Source organism: Haliaeetus albicilla, chromosome 9 (assembly GCF_947461875.1).
Source record: "Haliaeetus albicilla chromosome 9, bHalAlb1.1, whole genome shotgun sequence".
In the NCBI taxonomy this organism is placed as follows: Eukaryota; Metazoa; Chordata; class Aves; order Accipitriformes; family Accipitridae; genus Haliaeetus; species Haliaeetus albicilla.
Genome location: NC_091491.1, coordinates 32314550 through 32332160, shown reverse-complemented (window position 1 = coordinate 32332160; position 17611 = coordinate 32314550). Strand labels below are relative to the sequence as shown.

Sequence of the window (17611 nt, the reverse complement as noted above, 5' to 3'; positions counted from 1 at the left end):
TATGAATTTGAGACACAGCAGTAAGTGAATCAGACCTCTGACAAACTATATCTGACTTCATTTTGCTCCGGAAGACAATGCAAGGTAAGTCTGATCTACACCGCAAGACATAGCTTATACCTGAACCTTCTAAACTTTTAATAATTTTGTTTTCATCCAATCTTCCAAAGAAGTTTTTACTTTCTGAAGCATCATACAAAACTGCACCCGAAACATTATATCAGGATAGTAGAAATACATACCTGAGGCACTCCAATCCTTCTGCAAGCTTCCAAGAAATTCTCCACATTTCGTCTGCATTTTGCCATTGTAAGTTTAGGCTGCAAAGAAGTAAAGGAGGCAGTGTTCTTAAGTGACAGGATTTTAAAAGATCTTTATTTTTTTAAGTAAAACTCTTAATAAATCTCTTTGCCAAAAACATACTGCACTGACATAAGCTTGTCTAATTCAAAGCAGGCTCTGTTGAAGTTCGCTCTTCTTTAAAAAAGCAAGCCCAAATTTCAAAGCTATTTTATGAAAAGCTAATTTATGAATGCTGGATGTTTTTTAAAAAAGACAATTCTAAGCTGTGCAATATTTACATACAAGGTGTTACATAAAACTGGCTAACACTTTCAGGGACTACCGTATGACAATTTAAAAAATATATTTTGAATGAAACATACATGCAGGGCTTCCATGCTGTGATTTCACAGCAATTTCATGACATGAAGCAATCTGGAGTCTGTTCTGGATTATTACAATACAAAAATATATGTAATATCAAACCATATTTCAATTAACAAAAAGATTAAAAAAATGAAGTCTAGATGAAACCAGAAAACAATGGAAGAAAACTGGAATCGAAGCTTTCTGCTTGTAAGCCTCCTGTAGATGTGTTTGATGTAGCTGTTTGAATTGCACTCACTGGCATTTTTTCAAGCAAGCTTTTTTCTACAGCTAGCTTTCACACCTCTACACAGATATATGATGGCACAGGCTGTCTTGTTTCTATTCTTGAAGCTTATTCTTTTCTGGTTAAAGAGACACAAGCTTCCTGCTCCTTTGAACAAGCTACCCACAGTCCACATAGCAGCAGGCAGCTGCCTCTGTGGGTTCAAAACTTTTCCATAAGTGGTGGGGTTTCTGCCCTGTCCCCTCAATGTGCCGTATTTCCCCACCACGAAAGCAGGTTAAAGGCTAGCGCTGACTTCCTTCTACCGAAGGATGAAGGGAATACAAAGATCACATTGTGACTGAGGAATGACATGATGCCTCTTCTGCTCCTGAAGCCGTGCAGCTAAAGGCTGCCTCTTCCTTGGGATTTATATGACAAAGCCATGATTTAATTCCTAACACAGAATATTCAACAGCACACAAAACCAGGCCATTGAAAAGATATTCTCAATGACGCAAGTCTTCTGAATAGCGGCTGTATGCCTTTTCTCTTAATGATTCCACAATCTGCCTAAAATGTTGGCATGTCCAGTTCAATCGTTCTCAAAATAATGAGGACATCTGCTTGTTCACATTAAGTCCAAGGGAGAGGAACCATAATGATATAGTGGGCAGCCCTGTAAGTGCCAGTGCAAATTCCAGCCAACACAAAGACCGACTCCACAAGAAGGAAAAGCAAACACAACATGCATGTTTCAACTTCTTCTCCCAAGAACAATCTTCAGGGTTTTTTCCTTATTCATACAATTTAAAGGTGCATAACAAGCAATCTGCCTGTCCATACTACTTTTTAAATAGCCAGCCCTAAATATTTTCACTGAACTTTCTGACTTCCACAAATACAGATTAGGTAAATAATCTGTCATTATTTCACAGTTCTTAACCTTTCTCCAATTTTGTGCTTTCCCTACATGACAGAGAGTAATGCACCCAGAAATAGATCATCTTCATTGCTTTCCAGAAACACTGCAGTTAGGCAGGGTAAGAGAAACAACTTCAGAAAATTTCAAACTTGTCTGTGCAATTCCTTCCTTGCTCTGAACAGACCCCAGTTACAACCTTTTTTTCTCTTATCACAAAAGTACGACTGGATTTGTTTTGTTCCAGGAGATGCTGTTCTCCAAGTAGCTTGAGTGTTCTCTGCTAAAATTCCAAAGCAGAGGAATTTGTAGTGCTGTAAAGTGAACACAGGAATCAGCTTGGCTTCTCTGCCTGTTTTCGCTGTCATGTATAGTGGAAACCTAAACATTGTAGAGAATGTTGTATTTCCCTACTATCTGTTTTCCTGAACTTCTTGGACCTTTTGATCTTCTGAAATATTCTATTTCAGTTTTTATGCTGAACTGTCTCTTATTTCACTAGTTTTAAAGTTAACATAGGGAGGACTTGAAAATGTTAACATTTTCTTACAATTTGGGTTAGAAGTAACTTCAGTTAAATGAAACAAACCCAAATATAGTTTCTTTTAATGACGCTATATACCTTTTTTTTTTAGAGAGAACAGATGGTTATTTTTTGTCATGTACATTCACAGAGCAGAATCCTCAATTTAGCATTTGTCTGGATTACAGGACTTCGTTGGATGTTATTTTGGACACCTATAAAATACTATCATTATTACATACTTACAACAGCAGGTGAGGGGACATGAATGCTGGGAACAGATCGGGGACGCACGTGATTAGCTAAATGGCATAGAACAACACCATCGGTGAGAGCTGCTCCAAGATCACTGGGCAACGACACTTTCAACCGTGATTCTATATTCTGTAGAAAAACGAATATGGACACATAAAAACTAAGAGCTGGTTTCCTCCAACTGTTTAATTCTGAAGAACATTTTATAAGAGGTAGAGTGCTTGCATTACAACTCTCTGTCCAGCCTCATGACACTTCCAAACAGCTTTCTGAATAACATCAAGGAAAGCTCTGCTCACTACTGTGGCCCAGAGCCGATCACAATGTGGGAGCAATTGAGTTCAATGATGAACAGTTTTCATTGTACAGTACAGGGGACTAATACAACCATTAGTGAAAAATAATGGAAATCAGGGTCTAGGAACAGTATACCTAATCCTACATATTCTCAGAGAATGGTTCAGCCAAGAGAAGTGAAAATAATTGTCTTTGTGGGTTGGAGGATAACACAGTTAACAAAAGTCAAGACAACATTTTTGCCTGTAAAGAAAAACCTGAACTACTTGGCATAAATATTTTTTAAAAAATGAGGTAGTTAGAATTTGTGTAAGGGAATGAATAAAAATTCAATTCAGGCTTTTAATTTCAAATGCTGTGTGAATTTAACTGAGTTGTTATGCCTTATCTAAATTTTTTGAAGTATTAAAAAAAAACCAAAACAAAAAAACCATTTAAGCTTACCTGGGAAGCTGAACAAGAGACAGACTACGTACAAAGCATTCTGAGATAACAGAAGAGAGGGTCTGCAAACAGCACCAAGTTTTGTTTTGTTTTATTTAAGATAACTTTCTCCTTTTAGAGAAAGGAGATTATCCTTACTATAAAATTTACAAAGAGAAGGAATTCTTTCTGTCCATCTGGGATGCTCATGGCTTTTAATAAGCAGGAATTTTTATTTCTTGGGAAAGTTCAAAAAATTAATTAGAGCACCTCAAGGAATGCCTTCGTGCTCTCCAGAAACAAGTCTGGGGCAAAGCAGAGCAGTACCTTAATGCCATGTGGCATTTGTAGTATTCATGTGTATTGTCATTGCATCCTGGCACAAACCAGGGGTGTGGTGGCCCTGAACAGACAAAAAGCACAAGTATAAGGAATATTTGTGCCTCAGATGTTCTGCACTTAACTAAGGATAAGGCAAGAATCAATAGATGGATCAGAGCAAACAAGGAAACCGTGCTGTCAGCATGAATGGCAGTAGTCCCTGCAATCCATCTGCTTTTCTGTGGGCTTTAGAGCAAATAGGAGTTTAAAAAAAAAGAGATTAAAAGGAAGACAGTGAGGCAACTTTCCAGGGAGTTCCTTAAAAGTGTGAAGGCCGATAAGGAAGAAAGAAAGCACACATGAATTTTAAAAGCAGAGATCACTGGACACTCAAAACCAGGAGTCAGCACAGTTTATTTTACAGAATTTGAAGCTGACTTTATCCACCACAAAAAACAACACGAACACCACTGCATCCATCTGAAAGAACCACTTAGGCTGTACAATGCCATTTAATTTTGGTCAACTGTGCACCATATTGGTTCAGTGAAATCAGTCCAAAACACAGGGACAGATTTAGCAGGGCACACGCAATGCATCTACTAAGATGTCCGCAACGTGGCTCCTCGCAGCGCTTACCTTACGTAGCTGCTCTATTAGCTCTAGCTCCTCCTCTCGCTGTTTGGAGTTTTGTCTTACTCTAGGGTCTGCAGAATCATTAGCAGGAGACAAGGCACGGGTAGAAGATGAAGCAACAACTAAAAAAGTAGCATGAAGGAAAGAAAAATCACTAAGCACGGTTTGGCTGATTGTCCTTCACTGCTGTAGTATACATGCACACACAAGGTTCCAGAATGGGTACAGTGCATTCCTTTTCACAAATCTGTTTCTTTCATTTGATCATTAATCGAACTAATAATCTACTAATCTAAATGAGGTGTTCTTTAACACATTTTCCTTTCTGTTTAGATTCTGTTCTTTCTGTTGGATAATAATCATTCAGAAAGGAGGACAAAGTTTTGCCGGATGGCGTATGTTGAAACAGCTCAATTTTTCTACAGAAATTGCAATTTTGTTTTGTGCTACTGTGCAATGCAAAATTTATCAAGCTGCCTTCATCTGTTGTTAAAGGCTTTTGTGGCATTTACTTAGTATCTTTTTAGGCGGAAGCACAGACCAGGAAGAACAAATTCCCACATTTCCCCAAATATGACAAAAGAATACTTGACAGCTCTAAATAAAAAATTGCTTATGCACAAAATATTTAATGCCATGTGTCTACAAATGGAACTCTAAAAGTAGTTTGATGATAATGACCTGAAGTAACAGAACAGTGCAAAACCTAGTTAATGCAGATGTTAATATAATGTAGCAAAACTAACTAATTTCTGAGCTATATAACCTACCTTTGTTCGCTTCATCCCTGACAGCTGCTCGGAAAAGGAAACTCTCAGGTCGCTGGGAAGGGTTTCTATAGGAAGGCGGGGCTGCATGGCCAGGATATGGAGGGGAAAGGTGGACTAAACAAATGTGGAAAGGCACAGGAAAGGAAAGGAGGAAGAAGGAAATGGTTAAATAGGAAATGGGTTCAGCAGTGTGGTAATTAAAAAGAACAAAACAAAAATTTTAATATAATAATGACAAAATAAATTACAGCCATGCATGATAAAAGTGCAGAGCAGGAAAAGGCACTTCCAAGGACACTTGCATGCAAAGCACATTCCACATACCAATTCCACCAACTGTTCTGACTCTTGCTGAATGCATTTGTGTGCCAAAGCCTGTATGAAGGCCTAAAACAGCCAAATCCTACGCTCTCTGCCCAAGGACATGCTTCACTCCTGTTGTCTCTTCCCTCAAGTGTTGCTAAGGGGACCCAAATAACTGGGTAAATTCTCAAACACAGCAGTGCCACATACAGAGATGGAAACATATGCTCCCTTCTCTTCATAGTACCAATAAGCAAGCAGGCATTTTGATGTTATTTTTCAGAAGTTCTTTTTCCTTTCCCTGTTACCTGTCTGAGTGGTAGGTGAGCCGGGGGAAATGGTAGATCTGTCATCGCTCTGTGGACAAAAAAAAGCAGAAGAGTATAAATGGTCCTAATCTAGAAAAGCTGTGAGTGCATTTTAATTTGCTGTGTTTTAAAAAAAGGCTCCATCCATCTAAATGTATTTCAGAAAAAAACCAGAAATGTGAAAAAACAGTATGTTGTTCCCCAAGTTTCATGTCTGCAGAAAATGACAAAGCTTTTTCTTTTGCAGAAATGACACAATTGCTTTTTTCTGAGGAAAAACAACGATGAAACAGCACTGACTGTGCAATGACAGATCTTTGTTTACTTTTCTTTCTAACTGAAACTTTCAAAGTATTCTTTGCAAAAGGGACACAGAAAAACAATTAAGTAACATGCAGAACCTGCATTACAGCAGCACCAATAAGGATACACCTCTGACACCTTTGCTAATGCAAAACTGCTGTTTACTGAACATCACTCTCCCCAGTGAAACACACCATAGTTTTACTACAGTACTTACACAGACTAATGATTTCTTGTGATGAATGCATTCAGTATAGCAGTTTCCACAGAAGAGAAAGAAATATAGAATATCTGCATTCAAAAGTAAGCTGGTAAAGCATACAACAGGAGTACTTTTGATGAACTCAGCCTGGTCAAGAGTAAATAGTCTTGTATAGAAAAAGCAACATCAAAGACAACCAAGAACCCCTCAGAGCAGAGACTGGTTACCATGTTTTTATAGCTTAGGCCTCCTGTAGACAGGGCCTAAAGCTAAGATGAGGTAATACCTACTACAGTTTAATCAGGTAAATTGGATTCATACCCTACCTGAACTTTTGATTAGAAGCTGACAGACTAACACCTGTTAAAACAGATGTGTGGATCCAAGAGTTTTTTGTTAGCTTTACTGGTGAATGATAATAGCAAGAGATACCTTGACAGGACTGAAGGTAGAGGCACTAGGCAGGGTAGTAGCACAGCTTTCTTGATTCAACCCTGAGAGTGACTGAATGCAGAAAGAAAGAGAAGGCAGTAGCAGCATTAGCAAACAGCTGACAGGTCATGCACAAGGTGGAATGCAGTAGACAAATTAAAAAGGAAGAGGTGATCACAATCACATTCTCAGAAACGGTCAACAGGCACAGATACATACTTGCTGAACTACAGTTAAAGCCTTCCTACCCTCCTGAACTTTCTGCCTGACAAGCTTGAGAGGTGCAATGTTTCTTTTACACACAACACAGTGACATCAAAAGCAGAACTAAGAACAGTAAGTGATGCAAAAGCTTCTTTAGTAACACCTAATGTAACACCTATGCCATCAGGCAAAAGGAAATTTTACCCTACAACAGTTCATTCTGAGTCACTATTCAAAATAAATAGCTTTCTTTTTAATGTTTCAAGTATGTTATGCAATTTTACGATGTTATTTTCCTATCAACTTTGTAAAATCAGAGAAGCCCACATCTAACAGGCTCAAGAATACACACTTTGTGTCTGCCACAAACACCTAATGCTGATCCTTGTGAATTACACACAAAGTAAATAAGATTCCATGAGTGGAATCTAGCTCTCAGCGAAGATGTCAGTGTTAAGGTTTACAGTGTTGTCACACATAAAAGTACAGCCAAATTTCAATTATAATCAATATCAAACCCAACCAAATTAACAACTTTTCATGTTTACAGAACAGGAGCTCCAGCATGCCAATCTGTCACTGACAGGTGAATCTAGAAGGTCAAATTCTGTGTCTGACTGAAAGTACAATCAAAATGTTCATATTTGAGGACTGAATGGCTCAAGAATGAAACTATACTTTCTGAAACAGCATTCAAATAGCAAAGTGGCAGCTCAGCACAGGAAAAGAACACCAAATGACACCTAAAAACTCTACAGATGTGAACAACACACTTGGGTGTGTTAGTATTTAACGATTTGCAACTATTCTGCCACTTTAGAACAGTACAGCCAGGAAGGACTAGAAGGAGAGGCTATACTCAGGGCAAGCCTTAAATACAAACATCTCTAAGCCCTATGCAGACTTAACATCTGATCCTCAAGACAGTCTCTTTCTCCACAGCAGTGCAGAGCAAAAAATCATGCATTTCTTTTTTTTATTTTGTTTTGTTTTAAAGAGTTTCAAAATATTACTTGACTTAAGCAAAACATTAGCTAGTATATGAGAAAAGTAAAATCAAACAGAAGTAGGTGGTCTGTAACATTAACATAACTGTTTATTCCTGTATGAAAAGAGCAAGACAACCTTGATGCAGACTGACAAGAAGTCATCACAGTCCACATACTCAGCAGTGGGCGAAGGGAAGGGGAACACGGCACACCACAGGGTAGGACAATCACAACAGCAACACACTGCATGCTCTTCACCTGTTTGCGAGTCCCTGGCCGCCTTTTAATGGTATTGGTGTTATTGTCAATCTCAAACACAAAGAGAGGCTCAAAGCCATTCTGTCAGGGACAGCAAGGAAAGACAGAGGGAAGAAAGGAAGAAGTGAGGCAAAGAACAATTGTAAGAAAAGGTAGCCACAATACAAAAGGAACCAGGATGCTGCAATTCAGACTTAAAACACCCTACTGCACACGTCGCCTTTGGCGTCTAGGTCTAGCACTGAAGTCAGAGAAATCTCCCTGGGCTAGCAGAAGTCAGAGAAGTCTCCCTGGGCTAGCACTGAAGTCAGAGAAATCTCCCTGGGCCAGAAACAACTACAGATACAGGGGCTGCCAAAGCAGAGCCCAACCAGAACTCTGTACAAACCAAATAAGGATATTTTAAGGGAATTTGATTATTAAACATTTGAATACACAAACGGATGCCAACGGTCTGAGAGAAAACTCCAGGGTACAAGTTAGCATAATTCAAGTCCTGCTTACTTTACCCATACCATTATTATTTGTAACACACTGGTGCCTAAAAGTCTTAATTTAAAATGTTTCAGAGATCCCATGTGCTAACCCCATGTGCTAACAGTAACACGATGGCCTCAGGCCATGTTTTAGACCACAACAAGAAAACACAAGGCAATGAAGGGAGCACAAGGCACCAACGACACAAAGGTTAAGAAAGGAAGAGGTCACACCAGCTGCGTGACGCTTATCAGGTATTTTACAGGCCTCACAATAGAGAAATTGAGCAGCAGTTTGAGAGGATGTTTTGGGTTTTTTTTCCCTTCCGTAGTACTCACCTTGTAAGGGACAGTATGGGAGAAAACAAGAATGTATTTGGGGAAAAATGAGATTCACAAGCAATCAAGGCTGAAATCATTAGCCAAGTCTGAAGCCTTGACACTATCTCAACAAGTAATCTCCAACTGTAACAAATGGGACTACCCTTGTGAGAACAGCAAGCAGGATACAACTAATATAAAACTTTGAGGTATACAGCACATTTTCTCAGAGAAGCCAGTGATTACATTTCTTCAGCAACATTTTAGTTAGTCTGGCTATTACAAGTCAACACAAAGAAATCCGCCACAGTGTGCAATGATGCACTACAGCCAGTCTCCACTTCGGTTCTAATCACAGGTGTGTAGGAGAAACAACTAAACCGAACTAGTAACATTCATAGAAAGTATGGGTAGTCATTTTGTGAGTTCAAACAGACTGTCCTGAAATTGTTTACAAACTGAAGGAAACGGTCAGAGTAACCTCTGCAATGTGAATACATTTCAATTTTAATTAGTGATAAAAGACAATAAGGAGAAGACCAAGAGAAACATGATGTAAGATTTAAAAAGGAGGTTCACAACTTAAATTTTGGTTTTAAGAATTTTTTTGTTAAAGCAGTAACGATACCAGAAGGTGGAAGTAGTAAAATAAAAGAAAGCTCACTTGCTTTCTAACTACATATTAGACTTAATACTTTTAAAATCTTTTCCTTACATCTGAGCTGAAAACATTGTTTGGAACAAAAGAAAGGCAACTGCTCAGTTTAGAGAGTTCTGATGTAATGAGGGGAATGCTGAACAAAAGATCTTTTACTATACCTCTATGTAATCTCCTTTTTTGCCACTAAGTGTTATTCCCATACCATAAAGCTAGAACAATCAGTGGAAAATCTAGCAGAACTTTTTTTTTTTAAACTAACTTATCTGCAAGTTTCAATGTCTGAGAGTTTTGTAAGGTAAAGTTTACACTACTGCATGCAGTCTTTATGCAGAGAGAAAAGACAGAGAGGAAACTATGTAAATGGAAAATGTGTACTGAAAACTGCCATTAGCAACAGAATTTTGATATGACATGCCTCTATACTTTGGTGGAGGAAAAAACATCCTCAAAAATGAGACCTAGCTAAATTTCAAATCCCTAGGGACAGGGAAAACATCAAATGAAATGCAATAGAAAATAAAAAGGTAAAAGTAATTTCAGCTCTTATGACAGACCTTTTTTTTTTTTTTTTTCTTAAAGCAAACTAATGAACCTTGTTGCTGAACAAGTTTTTACCATACAAAATACACTTGTGGAAACAAAAATGCTACAAATTCATGAGCTAGCCTGCGCTTAATGTTCCAGTTACAATAACTGCCAGAAACAGCTGCCCTGGCATATGTCATCATTAGACACAGTGTGTATTTCCACTACAAAATAGAGCTGCATATCATACTTCAGCAGTTCAGAAGACCCAGTATTTCATATACTATTATAGTTTAGTGCTGCTGAAAAGAGCAAGGAATCAAAAGAAAAAAAAACCAGAGAAATGATTGCTTTCAAATCTAGTTCAATCTTTCCTTACCAGCCTGGCCACTTCTTTATGAAGTGCAAGGATGTAACTTGGTTAAAGACACAAAGGAAACAAACAACAATGGAAGCCAGTTTCAAAATAATTTCTGAAAATTCCAAGTCATGTAATGTAAAATTCTATATATGAATTTACAACAAAAGTCATGGGATCACACAATCAAATAGAAATGGGGTCCTTAAAGGTATCTTTAAAATACATTCCAAAGATGAATTCACTGACAACAGAGTATCAACACTTAATTAACCCCAACCACTGCTATTCTCCTGTTTCCTATTATCTAAATATGAAAGCACAGATTTATATGCTAATTGATTATGATTTCTCTAAACAGGCACATGCACGATCATTAAATCTCTCTCTACTATTACAAACTTTTTCTCTCCCACAAAGTGCTAGTCAGGTGAAAGCAGGAAAACCAAAGAGTCTGAATAAAGAGACAGTAAATATCTTGACCAACATGTTCTGGAGAGAGATATTCTAACCGGGAGCACTGCCTAAAGAAAATTTAGGCAGATAATGGAAGCACATGAATTAAGAAAATAAATCCCAGGCATGCAGTCATGCAACAGCAGGCAAATCAGGTGTATTTTTCCTTTATAGACATGGATTATGGCATTGATTATATTCTTTAATTGTGCTATATTGCTAAGATGCCATAAAGGAAGAAATAGCATAAAACATGAATTGAGTACATAAATGTTTTTATTTTTGCTCAGTGTTCAAAATAGTTAATTTTTAAGATATCTTCACTGATAAACAATAAAAAGGTATGAGGAATATTTCATGACTGGTAGCATTCATAGGTAGAGCAGTTTTTCCCTATGCTACGATATGGTTACCAAGATACTAAGTATTTCCTAACCACCATGTGCAGGACGCAGACAAGTTAAAGTAGAAGGCTGTACTCAAAGCGTTAAAATTTGCTTACTTGACACTGAAGAGCACATCGATTAGGAAGCAAGCTAAATGGAGAATAAAACAAACCAGAACTAGAGGTGAATTTTTAATTTTAGAAGCTCTTCTTTACTATCAGCAATTTTCCTCTGCTCTCAGCAAAAGCTTTAATTATTTTGTGGAAAAACATCACTATATTATTAACAAATGGCTGACAGTACAAGTATCAACATATTCATAATATTAAAGTTCACAGCTAAAGCTACTTTTCAAAGAAGATGGTCATGTTTTATGCTATTTAGATTAGCTCTAAAATAGTTGGTCTAATCTGAGACAATCATAACACATTATTTGTATGCTCTAGAATCTGCCACACAAAAAGGCTATTACGTGCAGGATCTTACCACTAACAAGGCACTATCATCAGTATGCTGAGACCTTCTGGATGGAAAGGGACACTGGGAGGTGGGAGAGATGGAGTAATGTCAGAAACACACAGAATGTCAGAAACACATGGTATGTGAACAGACAGACATTTTGGAACATGTACTGCTTGTTTATAGCACTGTCAGGCTTTTTTTAAAAATCCATGAAGTATATGTAACCCTGAAGGAATATATAGCCACACAACCCATGAATTATAGTGCATTCGTATTACTTAAGGAATCAATTATTCTGCTTTCTGTATTGTCTCAAGCAAATAGGGACAACTATGTATTCACAGTTCTTACTGTGGTAGAACAAAGGACCCTTTAAAAGAATAAATTAAGACCAGAAGAACATTAAGAAGGAAAAGGAGCAAAAACTATTTCAATTACCCCACGTTTCGGTAATTTTCTAACAAAAAAAGAGTTAGTTGGAAAATGCTGCTAAATAACTATTTATATTCATTATATTATTAAAATTTTTGATCTGATTAACACTGCCAAGTGAATTATCTTCCTCTGGAGGAAAGTGGGGATGGCAAGCAGTGGAAGAGCCATTACTATGCAGAAATCTGATGCAGAGTGAACAGATGCCATTGGCTCAGCTCTGTATATTCTAGAAGACTGAGACTTGTATGATTTGTGTTCCCTACTGACTTACTGTTTTTGATTATGAAATTACACTACAATAAAGCTTTTAAAAATTTTATTTATTTATTTTTCCAATAGCCCTCAAAATTCTAATGCTTAATCTTTCTGGGATAACTGGTGATCTAATGATAGGAAACTGGGAGAAAACTGATCAATGAAGGGTGACTACAACGCAGTAACTTGTCGGAATACTCCTGTTAGAAAGTAAACTGTACTGCTCGCAAGGAGCATCTTAAAATGGAATATGAAGTGTATTTTCTGTATAGAACATAGAAAACATACAAGAAACAATAAAACAACACACTTGGACAGGCAATCTACATGAACAGGAATATTAGACTGGTCCCATAAACACAGAAAACCCAACCCAAGAGTGCTCCACAATCAGGAAAATATCTCTGATGGAGAGAGCTAAGAATTCAGGTGCTGACATCCCTAGTAATACTCTTACTGGACTCTTACCTCACTATCCAGAGGACTTTGCTTCTGAGGACTTAAGGATGCTTTTTGCTGTAGAGAAAAAAGAAAAATGAACGACCAATTTAAAAGAACGTGACAGAGAAACAAAAACTCAGAACAAACCAGCATAATTTAGAAGTGTTTTAAAACATAAGAAGCCTTAGTTTTTAAATAAAACATGCACTGGGCAAATTGCAAGTTTCCACTGAGCTGAAACTTCACTGATACTATTTGTAAAAAAACCAGCCTTTATTCCATACAAAAACAAAAAAACCAATTTGTTTTTGCAGATTAAAGATGCATAATAAACCCAAAATATAACCCAAAGGAGGAATTGCTGAGAATAAAGTGCTCATGAATAACAAAGGCAACAGAAGAAAAAAAAAACAACCCAAACTGAAAACCCCCAAAGGCTCATCAATGAACAAAATGCATCCTAAAGGCTTTAACTGAAAGACTGAGCAGAATCTTTAATAAAAGCAGCTTTTCTACAAAACATTGCCAGGGGTCTGAGATTAGTCGGTGCTAATGAAAAGCCTAGTTTCAGGCAGCTAAAAATCTTCTTCTAAACTAACTTTATACATTACATAAATGCAATCTTCTCCTCTCTGCAGACCACCCTAAGCCCCAAATATTAATTATAACATTTCTTAAATTTGTTATGGCAAGATTTGGTAGGTCACCAGAGCAGTAAACAGTAAAATAAATTTAAGTCAACTAGCATATAAACAAGCTTGCATGTTAAGCAGCAGACTACGTCACATTGACTGCACTGAAAGCTAAAGTGAAGGCGCAGCATCCACAGGTCTGATGTACCATAAATCTGCACCCATGCTTTACCTGGAGGTAAGTCATTTATGCATCATAAAATATCAAAATAGATCAGGCAATATTATCTTCTTGTGCATATGATTGCTTTCTTCTCTGCCAAATTTGTCTTCAAAATTAAATTGCCTCTATGCCTTCTCAAATAAAGACCCCTTCTTTCTTATACCAATCCTGTCACATCTATGTAAATGAAAAATTGAGAGAATGAGGCAGACTATGTAAAAACAGAATTCTTTGCAACAATCGTATCTTGGGTAAATCTCTTCCACCTTCCTCCTCAGGTCTAGTTTTGTCTGTGTTAAGCTACAGCACCAATACTGAATGTACTTAAATGCTATCTCTCCATTTTCTTTATACAGTGCATTCCATGCCCAAGAGCGTAACGTACAAGTATTAATGATCTTGGCAATTAATTTTCATTAAGGGATTCAGAAAAGATAAAGTATCAAGTAGATACTAAAGGAGGTACCTTAAAGTCAAGGACAGCTTCTCTCTGAATCTGTTTTGTTCTCATCCTCTCTTCCTCGTACTGAAGCGCTGCTAGCTGGGCCTCCCGACGGGTACGCTCCATGTGTCTGCGGTGCAGCTCATGATCTGTATTAGGAAGCTGGAACAAAACAGTGCACCAGGCTGTAAAGGCAGAGCTACACAGGGTAAAACAGATGGGTTAAGGAGAAACAGTCCATGTCTTATGGCTGACATCACTTTGGTTTTGTATCAAATTAATCCAAAAGAATAAAATAGTAGAGTTCAATGTGTTACCTGACTGTGGTGACTTGATAGAGAGAGAAAGTAAGGTGAATCAGCTGGGGATCTGACAAATGGAAAAATAAGAGGGTTAAGTATACTTTTTATCTTAAATATAAACAAATTTTCATCCATGAATTGTCAGTGACAGACAAGTATCTCATCAAATCAGAAAAGTAACTGTTTAGTAAGCAAAGCTGTTAAACCAACTGCTGCAGTAACAGTTTAACTCATTGTGCATGACAGATTTTGTACAGTCATTTCTATCCTCCTGTATTGTGACAAAATTTTTCTACAGCTCAAGATGTACCAATTGGACTGTACGTTTGGCCTATTACATTGAGATACTCAGTACTTTATACCCATTCTCCAAGAGCTGGTTAAGTAACCAATCCAGGAACTTTTCAGATGATTCTCATTTAGAGGAATAACTGGCTACTATGGTTATTTGTGGGGTGAGGGGATAAAATTAATCAGTAGAAACTATGTTTCTTTTCCCTACCTCTCTGTCCTGTCCACATAACTCGTTAGTACTTGGTGATGCTCTCTGTTCTGCATCAAATTTAGAGTTTCAGGTCTTCGTAATTCATCAGTATCCCTGCAGGTAAACACCAGGTGGAAGGGGGATTGGCCACTGATGCATATAAACTACTGTCAGATGAATTCTTCTCTAGATTACAGCTGTTTTTCTAAGAGTAATTGCCTAGACAATTAGCTTCAGATAACCACAAAGGTGAAATTTAGGATGACTAAAGAAATCATGTTGTGACACCAAGTCAGATCACAACTACTGCAGTTCATAATTAAATAAACATAACTTGCTTAATTAACAATGATTTCAAAATGCACAAAGATGGAATGTCTATTTAAAGACTATATTCTGGTTATTGTAGGCCTTATTCTGCTCTGGAAAGAACAGAATTATTTTTAAACATTAGCACCCTCTGATATTTTCAGAACAAATCTACTCACTTCAATCAAGCGATGACTTCCTAACTGTCAGTGATACAAGCCATCAAAGTCACAGGGTAAACAATAATGGATCTGTCTCTTATCCATCACATCAACAATAAAAGAGAAATTTTGCAGTCAGTTCTTTGCTAGAAGGCAGCTGCTAGCACTGACAGTTCCCAAGGTCCACAGTCTACAGCATGTTCCCTGTCATGTTGCTGCCTAGAAAGCAAGCTGATGGAAATCAAGTAGCTTACTCTTGACAGCATAGACTCTGTAACCTTTGCTCCTGGGGCAACTATGGAACAGAGACACACTTACCAATGCATTTCCAAAAAAAAATTAGTCCTGCTGCCCGTGTGTAGACTTATTACCTACTCTGCACAGAGAAGCTTAAGAGATGTGGAAGACCCATATGCAACAGGTCTCCTCTGTTACTTAAATTAGCATTGATGTACAAGACAAATCCATTATTATGCTGTTTTGAACAGGCAGGACTGGGTTCAGCTACGTGCCAAGAAGCGTATTCAGACCAGAGTACACACAGCTTTTTTGCATCAGGAATGCACCACAGTCTGTCCAGAAGCACAAACTGTATTTACTGAATTAAATCAACCAACGTAAGTACTCTTGAGATGAAGTCTGCATTACATCCAACTCTAAGAGTTTTAATGGCTCCAGCATGCTGAAGAAAAAAAACAGAGGCTGCCTGCCAAGGCATTTGCACAGAATCATTGTGGAAGCAGTTTACAGCTTGTGGTTGCCACAAATGAAGTATTTGGGTAATACAAGCTTAAAATATAAAAAAATTACACATTGTCATATGGCTGTTTTTACATAATTTTGAAGGCAATAACAATAGGACCTGTTTTTAGTGCCTCATTAAGAATTTCACTCTGCTGCAGCATAAGATGAACAAGCTACAATTCATTTAGATTGTTGATTAACTACTTCCACATGAAGATCTGCTGCCATCCTTAAGTTAAATTTTGAAAACACTGGATACCCTAGTGAACTATAATTTCCTTTATCATTAATATCTATCTATGTAAACAGAAGTTCTCTCCTGGCTAACTAGCCTCTTACTTCCTTCAGATATGTCATGGAGTCCAGTGTTTGTAAAGTCTAATTATTTCCATGCTGACCACAAATGTTCAAATAGAAAAATAAATCAATAAACAAAAAATCAGTCTTTCAAATCAAGAGCACTCACTTTATTTGGGAAGAACATGTCAGACTGCTGTATTATTTTATGCCTCACCTGTAGACACTACAGGACAAGGAATGCTGATACATGCTGAAGGAGTTACCCTCCTTTGTATCAGTACACCTACTGTATCTGCACATTTACTGCACATTTCAAAATGCATATTAAAATGTTACCATAACTCTAGAAAAATTTACACACTATTCTTGATTTCATTTTCTCTTTCAATACCATTAAAAATAATTTCTACAGACAGCATAAGCAATGACATACTTATGGCTAGCAGTTGTCCTTTTTTTTTTTTTTTTTTAACATCCCTAGCACAATTGAGCTGATTTTCTGCTGAGTCCTTGCACATTCACTTTCAATCCACAGAATACTGAAATGCTTCAGTGGCATATTAAAGGTTCTATCAATTTTGATTTTAGTTCCATTAGCAAGAAGCTATAAATTTGCTCATCTTCTTCTTTTAACTGGACACTGAAAAGGCTTTTCTCAAACCCAACCACCTCATTTATATTCTGTCCAACTCTGACCCATATTTTACAGATAAGCATTCCCTCTAATAAGCCAAGTAATCATTAAAAAGTATGGACACAATTAAGAAAAAAATCTACTTCATTAAACTAAGCGACCTGTTTTCAGAATTGACTCCCGTTCTATCCCTTCTTCCTCTGACGTAAGCTCATGATTACGGCACAGAAAAGCACATTTTTAAATTAAACTAAACCCCCACAGTACTACAGCTACCAAGAGTCAACCAAGAGTGTGACCTCATAGCACATCAGATACTCCATAGTAACTCTCTATGCTTCCCCTAAACCTGCAGTAAATGTACATTTATCCCTTCTGTCCTTTATGTAATATAGCTTAAGTCAACTGTTTATTCAAAGCACAAATTAAATCATGAAAAGCAGATATTAAGTCCATTTAAAAGTATACACTTTAATTTGGCAGATTTCATTAACCACCTGATTTAAAGCTGAGCATTGGCCTAGAACAGCCAAGCCTTTTGATCACTGCCATTATTAGAATACAAATTCCTAATCTCAGCAGTA

The 17611-nt window shown here is 37.3% G+C and overlaps 1 protein-coding gene across 5 annotated transcripts in view; it reads right to left on the bottom strand.

Annotated features, from left to right (window-relative positions):
• Nucleotides 1-17611, bottom strand: part of LRCH3 (leucine rich repeats and calponin homology domain containing 3) — a 70973-nt gene that overhangs the window by 9158 nt on the left and 44204 nt on the right. For 2 of the 5 annotated variants that reach the window (XM_069792480.1, XM_069792481.1), the window contains exons 11-20: nt 14411-14462; nt 14118-14255; nt 12824-12871; nt 11690-11743; nt 6570-6641; nt 5633-5681; nt 5022-5135; nt 4255-4373; nt 2566-2703; nt 243-320 (exon numbers count right to left, since the gene is read on the bottom strand). In XM_069792480.1, the coding sequence (XP_069648581.1) occupies nt 243-320; nt 2566-2703; nt 4255-4373; nt 5022-5135; nt 5633-5681; nt 6570-6641; nt 11690-11743; nt 12824-12871; nt 14118-14255; nt 14411-14462 (862 nt within the window). The remainder of the gene's footprint in view (nt 1-242; nt 321-2565; nt 2704-4254; nt 4374-5021; nt 5136-5632; nt 5682-6569; nt 6642-11689; nt 11744-12823; nt 12872-14117; nt 14256-14410; nt 14463-17611) is intronic. The other 3 variants (XM_069792483.1, XM_069792484.1, XM_069792482.1) reach the window with 2 other exon arrangements.